Source organism: Pseudorasbora parva, chromosome 22, assembly GCF_024679245.1.
Source record: "Pseudorasbora parva isolate DD20220531a chromosome 22, ASM2467924v1, whole genome shotgun sequence".
Lineage (NCBI taxonomy): Eukaryota > Metazoa > Chordata > Actinopteri > Cypriniformes > Gobionidae > Pseudorasbora > Pseudorasbora parva.
This window is the reverse complement of record NC_090193.1, coordinates 26,540,303-26,552,312: the sequence shown is the minus strand read 5'-3', so window position 1 is coordinate 26,552,312 and position 12,010 is coordinate 26,540,303. Positions and strand designations below refer to the sequence as shown.

General features: G+C 36.6%; 1 protein-coding gene across 6 annotated transcripts in view; it reads left to right on the top strand.

The window, feature by feature from the left end:
• The window catches only part of kaznb (kazrin, periplakin interacting protein b), a 195,748-nt gene that overhangs the window by 47,307 nt on the left and 136,431 nt on the right, over nt 1-12,010 (top strand). For all 6 annotated transcript variants that reach the window (XR_010900848.1, XM_067432273.1, XM_067432272.1 and 3 more), the window contains one exon: nt 6,911-7,068. Coding sequence is in view for 5 of the 6 variants with exons in the window: in XM_067432273.1 (XP_067288374.1) it covers nt 6,911-7,068 (158 nt within the window). In the remaining variant the exon portion in view is untranslated. The remainder of the gene's footprint in view (nt 1-6,910; nt 7,069-12,010) is intronic.

Genomic DNA, 12,010 nt, shown 5'->3' with positions numbered 1-12,010 from the left:
TGAGTTAGATCCCGGGGAACGCATGTGCTCATAAAGTGTGTATGCACTATAAATCACTGGGTAAGTTTCAGAATGGGGTGGGTGTAGCTGTAAATTTAAAAAAGAATATTTTTGCTAAATGGAAATATGACACATGGTGGTAAAAATCCACACATTGCATTAAAATGAACACACATTTTGATTGGTAACAACAATCCTACGTCAATTTATGAATGTCATACAAAATAAACAAGTGGCTGCCTTTATGAAGAAGTCATTGAATTATTCACGTGATTTTCTTTGAATCGTTCACTTAAATGTGTAATTAGTGTTCCAATTGCTGATTTATTTAGGAGCACGACACGTGATTTGGAAACTTGTTCTAGCATATTACGATTTCTAAAGAAATATGAAGAGTAGTATGCTAGTGTGCGGTTCTAAATTCATGGACTCTTTTAATGAATGAGCGATTGAATCAGTCACTTAAATGATTTGTCCAAAAGCAGATTAATTTAGGAATGACACAAGTGGCTGGTTTTATTAGTGGCTAAGTCATTTAAGAACAACCATTGTCTTTGGTGCTTATCATAAAATTATTTTGGAATAAATCAAAAATAGAAGTACATAACAATTGTTTACATTAAAATTATTTAGGGGAAAAAAGTTGTTGACAGTAAGGTTATTACTGAAGTGTGGCTAAAAAATAAGTGTGGGTCCGTTAGCTCAGATCAGATGGTTTTGTTTTGGAAAAATTTGATACACTCTAAAAAATGCTGGGTTAAAAACAACCCAAGTTGGGTTGAAAATGCACCGACCCAACAATTGGGTTGTTTTAACCCAATGGTTGAGTTGTTCTTACCCAGCAATTGGGTTGTCTTAAGCAACATTTAACCCAACCACTGGGTTAAAACAACTCAACCACTGGGTTAAAACAACTCAACCATTGGGTTAAAACAACTCAATTGTTGGGTCGGTGCATTTTCAACCCAACTTGGGTTGTTTTTAACCCAGCATTTTTTAGAGTGTATGAATTGTTTGTGTTTATACTGAGTTAATGTCAGATTGCATACATTGGTATATTGGTAATTATGGGCTTAGTTTGATACATTGTTGAGATCTCTTCTGAAACTCATTTAAGGTTACTGCTGTCTTTTTCTAAAGGAAAAAATATATATATTGACAGGCAGGATACTTCATTGACCTTCCAATTAATCCCATTGCTGTTTGGGACAATTGGCAGACTAAAGAGATCTTAAAGAGATCTCCATTCTTCAGTGGACCTGTCATAATCAGACACAGGTCTAATTGCAAAGCATCTGATCAATGCGAAACATAAACTCTCTATTCTTTAGCCAGTGCTATGAAGGCAGATAGCTCTCTGTCATTACACTGGTATTGAGACTCAGTCTTTATTGATTTGCTCTTGGGAAAAGTCTCTTGGTTGTCTCATTGAACCACAAACTTCATGACAGACAGCCCTGCTGCAAAATTGAAACAGTGTATTGCAGTGTGTTTCAGTATGTGATGCCGTGTCACTCTCAATGTCGTGGTTTCATTATCCTCTGTCACATCTTAAGGTATCCTCTTCAGATGCGCACCTCGTAAACTGCTGAATGTGAAATTAGACTCCATTCGTCAGTTGGCACCATAAACATTTTATTTAGCTTTGGCTTTGATTCCAAGATGTGCTGCGGCGCTCGCAGAGACGAGGTCTGATCATAAATCTGCTCGACATATGCGCTCAGTGGTCTGAAACTGCATTTTATGGCAGGCCTGTCTCACAATCGCAATGTTTTCTGAGACTGACCTTATTGGTCAATAGAGAAGCCCACACAAGCTTTGACCTTCTTCCACATGACCTCTCTCTGTAAGGGCCTTAAAACTCAGTTACGTCATGTGATGGGGTTTCGTGCCGTGCACACGTGGGCAGATCCTGAATACTTACATTTTATTTATGTATTGAAATATAAAGAAAGTTTAAACAAATTTGGACAAAAGTATTTTAGATCATTCTTAGATCATTTGAGATTTATCATTTGTGAATAAGACCAAATTTTCCAAATTTAGAGTTGTTACTGCATTTTAGGTGATGGGGTTTTGGCATACTGAATTATTTACAGATTTTTTTTTTTACTGTATTATTAAGTGATAAATAGGTCTGAATACTCGATTACTTGGCAGGAAGGTGTGCAATAAAACTGTTTAATACACAGGTAGTTCCAACTCAGTTAAAGGGATAGTTCACCCAAAAATGAAAATGACTCGCCCTCAAGCCATAGGTGTATATTACATTCTTCTTTCAGACAAATAAAATCCTATATTAAAAAGTCTAATCTAAGCTATATGATGGCAGTCTGAAATTTGAAGCCCCAAAAATTATATCCATCCATTATAAAAAAAATTCATACAGCTCCGGGGGTTTAATAAAGGCCTTCTGTGGTGAACCGAACGGTGTGTGTAAGGAAAATATCCATATTTAAAACTTAATAAAGTAAAACATCTAGCTTCCGGCAGACCCCTTAAATTGCGCTGCACACTTCAACAACAGCTTTAAGTTGTCAATGCGGTTAATGACCATGATTTTAATGCTCTCCGCTTTGGTCAGGTGGTTCTCCTCTTCAAATCTACAATCGTTTAATACACAGCTAGCCATCGACTGTCCCTTACTTATCCTTCCACTAGGGCTATATTTCTTTTAAAGGTCCCGTTCTTCGCGATTCCATCTTTCAAACTTTAGTTAGTGTGAAATGTTGCTGTTGGAGCATAAATAATACCTGTAAAATATTAAAGCTCAAAGTTCAATGCCAAGCGAGATATTTTATTTAACAGAAGTTCACTTTCAAAGCCTACAGCGAACGGCTGGATAGGACTACACCCCTGCACTTCCTGGCAGGAATGACGTCACTAGATCCGTTTGTTGACTAACCCTCCACCCACAAGAACATGCAAAATAGGGGGCGTGGTCTTGTTGCTCTCCCACGTGGAGAAGAGCGCGCATTCAGTGCTTGCTTCTCCCCGTTATGGTAAGAGGCGGGACCTTTCCGGGCAAAGTGCGCTAAGCTGCTGTCCAATCACAACACGGGAAACGCTGGCCCAATCAGAACTCGGTACGTTTTTCTAAAAGAGGGACTTCAAAGAACAAGGAAATCATCAGGCCGTTTTTAGGACAGAGAAAACAGCGGTGTACAGATAAGTAAATTGTGTGAAAAATACTGTGTTTTTTTACACGCGAAACATGAACTCATGTTATATTGCACACTGTAAACGTAATCAAAGCTTCGAAAACACGCGAAGAACAGGACCTTTAAAAAAATTACCAAGAAAAATGTTCTTAACATTGTGAATAACAGTTAGCCTAACAAAAGATTGCAAAAATATTATTGATTTATATATTATTAATATTATTATAAGTTTGATTATGCATTCCTAGTTACAGTTTTACTTATTTGTCTATATTTAGCTGTATGTAGCGTTAAGACATATTCATGTAGTTTATGTTCTCTGTCAGCTCTTTGTGTTTTCTACCAGTTTTTGTTTGTACATTTTTATTGGAGTTTTACAGTAACTCGAGACACTTGAGCTTCTAGTCATCTATCAAGGATTTATGCATAAAATTATATAATCATAAAATTAATACTGAAGTTTTGTGAGGCCATTGTTTGCCAGTCCCACTGCAAGATTTGCATTTCATGATTTGTATGTTTATTTGTAAGTTGATTTGGATAAAAGGTGCTTAAAATAAATAAATGTAATGTTCATAATAGGTATTTTAGCCCCCCCCCCCATTTAAAATATCTATATTCACATGAGAAGCAACACTGCATATCAATATTTAAATTGTCAATTAAAATTTAAGTTAAAAACAAGTTAAAAAATAAATAAATAAAATACACATATATTCAAAAGACCCTAACCCTTAAAACAGATGTATCTGCTTCTGAATTTTCTATACTTTTAAATATTGTAACTTGCATTGATATTAAAAGAAAAATAGTGGAGGGAAACAAAAGTAGAACCAAAATAGCAACAGTATGTTATATAGAAATTATAAACAGAAATATACAGTTGTATAATTCTGTACATACAAATGTTTGATCTGTGTTTTTGACATTATTACGCAATGCACAAATGTAAGAAAAACGTCCATTTAAAGCAGTGCCATTATTTAGCAACTTCTCCCATTTTTGGTGAATGGATTCAATGTTTATAAAAACAAGATTCCTGACTTTTATCTCCAGAGTGGTTGAGGATAATAAGGAAACAATGTGATTCCGTTCCAGCATTGTGTTATGCCACAGTCAGCAACGGCAGAGATATTGTGGTATTTCCTGAAATGCGATTTGAGCATCTCCGATCACACGAAAAACAATCCACCCATGGAAAATGGAAGAATTACTGCTAGGAAAACTCTCTCTAAGTTGAGACTGTAGTATTTGCTGTCTCTATGTGAAGGTATCTTTCTCAAATCTTAAATGACCCCTGCAATGCTGTAGCTGACTGCACCAAATTTTAAATCCATACCTCACTGCGAAAGGAAGATAGTAAGGGCTCTTTCATGCCCTTGTGCTTCTGTTGTTACTGTTAAGGGCCTTTGGATCTGCTGAGTCACATCCTCCCAAATTTAATTAAGTTTTCATTAACTGTGCATTATGAGATCAAACTGGTCCTTGTTTTATTCATCCAATGAATGAACTCCATATTCTCTCACTTGTTAATGGGCTGGCTTCATCAGTGGATAAACAATTGAGCTGTCCGTCTGTCTGTCTTTCTATCTGTTTATCTGTCTGTCTGTCCGTCCGTCCATCCGCCCTTCTATCTATCTATCTATCTATCTATCTATCTATCTATCTATCTATCTATCTATCTATCTATCTATCTATCTATCTATCTATCTATCTATCTATCTATCTATCTATCTATCTATCTATCTATCTATCTGTCTGTCTGTCTGTCTGTCTGTCTGTCTGTCTGTCTGTCTGTCTGTCTGTCTGTCTGTCTGTCTGTCTGTCTGTCTGTCTGTCTGACTGACTGACTGACCGTCTGACCGACTGACTGACTGACTGACTAACGGACTGACAAATAACTGACAAGTGCTTCATATTGCTTCAGAATCGACGCATTTGTGGAAAATTGAAGTGTTTTTAATGGACAGAAAAGATGGAGTAAGAAGAATTTACTACTTTCTTGAGGTTTTAAACATAGTGAAGCACATCAGTCAGGGCTGCCACATGATGCATTGAGCACTAACAGGCTCCCTAGTTAAATAAGAACTGCAATGGAAGCTTACTAGCCGGACTCTTAAAGGGACAGTTTACAAAAATCTAAAAATCTGTCATTGTTTACTCATTCTCGTGTCATGTCATTACCATTGTAAACCTGTCTTTCTTTCCTCTGTGGAAGACAAAAAAGTGTTTTTTTTAACCTTCTAAACATTTTTTTTTCTCTATATAAATGTATTGCTCACTGCTAGTTCATGTTGTTTAGTGGGATCTTAGTGCTGCTAGTTTTCAACACAATTAGCAATATTACATGAAACTTCAATACTACACCTGTCTTGAAACTCTCATACCTTAATACTGAACCCAAGGTAGATTCTATCAGCATTTTTCCTTCTGTTTCTCAGCAGAAAGAACGTCATACAGGTTTGGAACAACATGAGGTTGAATGGAAGAAAAAGGAGCTCTTTTGCTGTCTGTCCATTTCTCACTCCTTCTATATGACCCTACAGCGCTGATTTGTTTGCCATCAGAGCTGAGTCGTCAAACTAAAACTGCAATTATTGGACGTACGTGTCAGCATTAGTTTCCTGGCCAGCAGAGGTCAATGCCATTCTGAATACTCTTCATTGTGATGTTGTGTGGAAAAAGACTGATGTGCCTCTTTTAATTTGTTGAATATGCTGATGCACTGATTGATGGAGGCAAGCAAGGGTCAGGCGTGATTGCCGGGAACTATGAATAAATGCATTAAAATGGGCATGGATGTGAGATTTCTACAGTGGTAATGGACTTACAATAATTCTGGCAGCCTTCTCTAAGTGAGAGGGATTAATGGTAAATGGAAGCTTGCGCAGGGAGCTGCCGAACCCATGGGAGAAGGATTAGAGGAGGGCAGACTGCATGCCAATGAGCCAAATCATCTGAAGGGTTGCAGCAAAGCTTGATGAACTAACCAAGCCAGGCATATACCAGCTGAGATCATGCACATGGGCACACCTTTGCCAATGATGGCAAACTAAGGCTATTGACTGAGGAAATATTGGAATTGCAACATGGCGGAAGGTTTAGACTTTTTTTAATTGTACAGATCAAATTGATGTCAGAGTGACACATACAGTTTTTTGCAGTTAATCCCAGACTTGCACACAAAAACCTTCTATTCGGTAAATCTGACTGAATCTGGATGATTTACGTTTATAACTTATACTTTGGGTTTGTGTTATGTTCTTTGTAGATTGATTGCCACCATTTATATAGTACCACTCAAAGGTTTAGGGTCAGTATGATTATTTACGTTTTTGAAAGAAAATGGCTATTTACAGTGTATGGCTATCATTTGGGTAAATACTCAATGTGTTTTTCTGTAAGAGCTGCAGAAACACAGAAAGCCCAACCCATGTGTGAAAAAGGCTTTTTATTGTTATCCTATGGTATCAAATAGAGTGCCAATGCTGGCTTTATTTTTATGTTCTTTTTGCCCAGAGCAATTCAAGAAAAGCAATAACAGCTCAGAGAGTCTCATGGCCTCATGTTATCTGATATAAATGACAAGGCAATTATTCCATCAGTGAAGTTATAACTGTGCTTTATGTATAGGCGGTTGCTGCTGTGTAATGTAGACTTGACCATAATAAAATATGAAACTATAGGGGATGGTACAAGTGTGTGTGCTCTAGAGTGATTCTGATCCATCTTTCATTTGTTCTCTCCAGCTGTGCAATCTCTGAACAGCCTGAACGACCAGATCGCTCACTTCATGGTGAGCAAACCCAACGCCATGAGCCATGAAGAGGACACCTATCTTCCCACCGAGAGGGATACTTTGAGCCAATCCATGGCTCTAATGAGACACCTGCTCATGGATGCACAGGTATATAACATCTCATTATATCAGTTAGGATTGTGTGCAGTCAATATTTGTCTTCTGGAATTGATTTTCCATGGGTATTTTTACCTTTTTATGGGCATTTTTAACAATTACCTTATTAAATGTGTCAGTGTTTTTTGTCAAATACTTCAATTTAATCAGTTGCAATCAAGGCTATACACTGTTACCAACAAAAGTCACCTTTATACTGCAAAGGTGGAACAGAAAATGCATCTGACATTGCATTTATGTTTATTTATACTGGCTGTTTAATGCTGCTCATGTACATGTATTTACTCAAAAATTGCATTATGTAAATAGCCTATAAATGAAACAGGAACTTATTAGAGTGTGATGCTACAATATCATGACAAATCATTCTTGTTGATTTATTGCTCTTGATATTGTAGTTTGTGTGTGTGTGTGTGTGGGGGGGGGGGGGGGGGGACGCGGGGGGCAACAAAACAAACTAAAAACTGTTTATACATTAGTTTATTTAATGCTTTTTATGGATTAGTAGGCTTTATATTGTTTATTTTAGTAGCATGAAAGCAAAATGATTAATATTCAAACTGGGAAGAAATTATATAAAGAAAGCAAGCCAAGAACACTGAAGCGGTCCATGGCTTCAGTCTATTCAATCTGCCTGATTATAACGGGATATTTTAATGAACTATTAAATGTGAAATTTTAAAATAATTGGAATGTATTGGATACTATAATAAATTATAAAATTAGATATAATTTGATTATATACATACAGTATATCCGGAAAGTATTTAAAACGCTTCCCTTTTTTTCACATTTTGTTATGTTACAGCCTTATTCCAAAATTGATTAAATTAATTATTTTCTTCAAAATTCTACAAACAATACCCCATGATGACGACATGAAATAATTTAGTTTGAAATATTTGCAAATTTATAAAAACAAACAACAACAACAACAACAACAAAAAACAAATAAATCACATAAGTATTCACAGCCGTTGTCATGACACTCAAATCTAAGCTCAGGTCTGGGGAAGGGTATATAATAATTTCTGCAGCATTGAAGGTCCCATTGAGGACAATGGCCTCCATCATCCAAAAATAGAAGTAATTTGGAACCACCAGGACTCTTCCTAGAGCTGGTCACCTGGCCAAACTGACCTATCGGGGGAGCAGGGCTTTAGTCAGGTAGGTGACTAAGAACCTGATGGTCACTCTGACAGAGCTCCAGCATTTCTCTGTGGAGAGAGGAGAACCTTCCAGAAGAGCAACTATCTCTGCAGCACTCCACCAATCAGACCTGTGTTGTAGAGTGGCCAGACAGAAGACACTCCTCAGTAAAAGGCACGTGACAGCCTGCCTGGAGTTTGCCAAAAGGCACCTGAAGGACTCTCAGACCATGACAAAACAAAATTCTCTGGTCTGATGAACTGAGTCAAACGCTTTGGCCTGAATAGCAAGTGCCATGTCTGGAGGAAACCAGGCACCGCTCAAGTAAAGCATGGTGGTGGCAGCATCATGCTGTGGGGATGTTTTGCAGCGGCAATCATTCATAGAACAGTCATGATCAAGGGAAAGATGAATGCTGCAATGTACAGAGATCTGAAAATGGCTGTGCATTGATGCTCCCCATCCAACCTGATGGAGCTTGAGAGGTCCAGCAGTGAAAAATGGGAGAAACTGCCCAAAAATAGGTATGCCAAGCTTGTAGCATCATACTCAAGACTTAAGGCTGTAATTGGTGCCAAGGGTGCTTAAAAAGTGCTTAATATAAACAAAATGATTATATGCTATATTTAATTGTTTTAACAGTATCAATCTTAAAAATAATCTAATTAATTGGAGAAACATTATATCCAGCATTATATAGTATTTTACTGTACATGTCAGGGAATAAATAAGCTTAATTATTCAGAATTAATTATGCAGTAATTGTGCATTGCAAATTTCCAGGTTGAATGTATTTTAATTCAGTACATTCCTCATTTGATTCGGATCCCAATTCAACATCCTGTGTGGCCAATTCCTTTCAAATTCAGAGTAATACACTGACAGGGAGATAAATATATAATGAAGGATCATAATAAGAAATTTACAACAGGAATTCAAACAGCAACTGTAAATCAATTAATGCTAAGCAATTAATTATATACCTTTCTGATGCCTCTGCAGCTTTCTTGTTGCTAAAGGAGTTGAAAAATGATTGTTATTCATGAGAAGACGGGACTCAGAGGGAACATCAGCAGTTGAGCTAGTGATGACTCATTCCTAATTATTTTCAATGGGGACACCATGAAGAAATTTCAGCACATTAATCAGGAACTTTAGCTTTAGGCAGACCTCTGTGGCATGACACTTAACTCCTCCTGATTGCATCTATGTCACACAGGCTTCAATAAGTCAGGACAACACGTCTACACCACTGGATCCAATAATGGCTCTGTCCGGACAGACACTGTCCACAGGCGCACTAAAAACATAATTTGCAATCATAGAAAGATTTCAACTCAAACCCCAGGTTTACACCCAGAAGAAAACATGTGACTGCAGTTTTTCTAGTGATGTTCCTGCATCCTTTGAGTCACAAATTAGACATAAACATCTCTTATGAACCAAACTGCTGGTGTGCTCTTTCCGATTTATGGTCAGTAAGCTTATTTAAAATAAAAAAAATTAATAAAGGAGAAATAATACTTTTATTTTGCAAGGATGCATTCAATTAATTAAAAGTGATATTTTATAACTATTATAAATGTCTCAAATAAATGCTGTTCTTTTTATTTTATTTTATTTTCTAATCATCATAGAATCCTGAGGAAAAAAGTATCATGGTTTCCATAAAAAATATTAAGCAAACAATAATTTTCAATGTTGATAATAATAAGAAATCAGCATAATATATAATGATTTCTGACGGATCATGTGACACTGAAGATTGGACTGATGATGCAGAAAAATCACAGGAATAAATTCACAGGAAAAAAATATTAGAAAGTAACTTTTTTAATCTGTATTATTTCACAATATTACAGTTGTTACTATATTTTTGATCAAATAAATGCAGCCTTTTTGAGCATAAGAGACATTAATTTTAGAAAGTACTGTATGTCTTAAAGGGATAGTTCACCCAAAATGAACAATCAATCAAAAATCTCTAAAAAGTAATAATTTCCTTTTAAGACAGCACTGGCTGCTGCAGTAGGGTGATATACTACATTGTATTGCCAAAACTGTTGGGACACCCCTCCAAATCATTTAATTAATTTGTTGGAAATGCATGTCACAAATTCATGTGCATGTAAATTATTTTTAATGCAGAAATGTCCAACATTAGTTTTTGAAACTTTGTCTGTTTAGGATGGGAATCCAAGTCTTTAACAGTGTAAAAAGCTCAGTATGTATGAAACAGCATTCCCCCCCCCAATGAAGTGTGAAATTTGTTCTCAAACAAACAGACTGCAGTTTTGTTCAGTGCCTCTAGGGGAAAAAGAAATCACATCTCACATATAAGTAATCTGTTTAAGTGCTTTCCTTTTTTGTATCCATCATGCTTAATGCTGAAGATGGCACGGTCACATTGAGGTTCATGCATACAGGGTCGAGGGGAGTCAATGTCGAGAAGGACCAAAGCATTTTTAAATGTCGTAATTTGAATAACTGAATGTCACTTTATTGAAAGAGGCGCATCAATAATTTAGTGCACCCCTCTTCTCTGCACCGTTCAAAAATCATTAGCTCCCTGTCCTTCTTTAACAATAGATACTGCATTTAATTGGCATTGTTCTTTCCAACCTGGAAAACTGTGAAAGAATAATCAAAGGAAAAATTTGCTTGTGTATTTAGTCTGGGATAAAACATTTTATATGCTTCAGGATGTTGGATAAAAAAGTATCCACTACGTGATTTCACTGTTGTTGTCGAGGGAAACTAGTCTCTCTGCTGATTCACTTAATTGTTTCCTACTTCCATCTCCAGGATGTATGTCGAGGGAATGTTTGTCCGCAGCACAATGCCTGTCAAAGGCTTTTTTTAAAGTTCTTTCCTGAACACCGCAATCTTTCCTCCTCATCTAACAGAGCTGTTTACATACACAATAGAAACACTACTCTGGCTAGAAACTGTGAATGCTAAAGTTAAAGAAAACATCTGCTTAGTGCCGAAGAAGTAACCCGCTGGGTGCTTGTTTAGGCAGATACATTGAGTTTGACTGGTGGATTTTACAGTTGATTTTCCCTGTGCATCTTCTCATAACTCTCTGTTCATCCTTGTTAAATGATAAATGTTCACCGTGACAAGACATAGTGATGTATTTGGCTAATCAATTAGACACAACGCAGATACATTTGATTGATAACATGGCTCGTCCCCATTTTTCAGAATATATTTCTTACTCGCAGTGTCATTGATTAAGGAGAAAGTAATTCAGCAAAAGGCCATCGCCTTCAATTGTGGGCGGCTACGTGCCAACTGTGCAGAGAGATTGTTAGCCCCAAGTCGCTTTTGCTTTCAAAGCTGGAGTACCAAGACTTTATGATGGATGAGTGTGAATTTATGAATAGATACTAAGGCATAGGTGCTGAGAAATGTTAATTAGGTTGCACACTTTAGGGGGTAAAAAAAAAAATCGAATTGCAATTATTCTGATAAAAATTGTCTGTAAGGCTGCACAGTTTGGCCAAAAGTGATGTCCGGAGGGGATTAATTTAGGGATTTGCTTTTAATGACCCTACAAGTTCAGTTTAACCATCAAAATAGGAGGAAAATATTGTATATTTTAAGGTATTTATCTAATTATTATTTGGCAAAAAGGGGTAAACTACAGCAGGTTATATTTTACTATGCAAATAATTTGCATAGAAAAACAAAAAACTCACAGGAAAAAGCAAACTTTGACTACAACATAATCAGTTATTAATATTTTGTTGGTTCTCTCTTGTTTTTGCACGTGTTCACA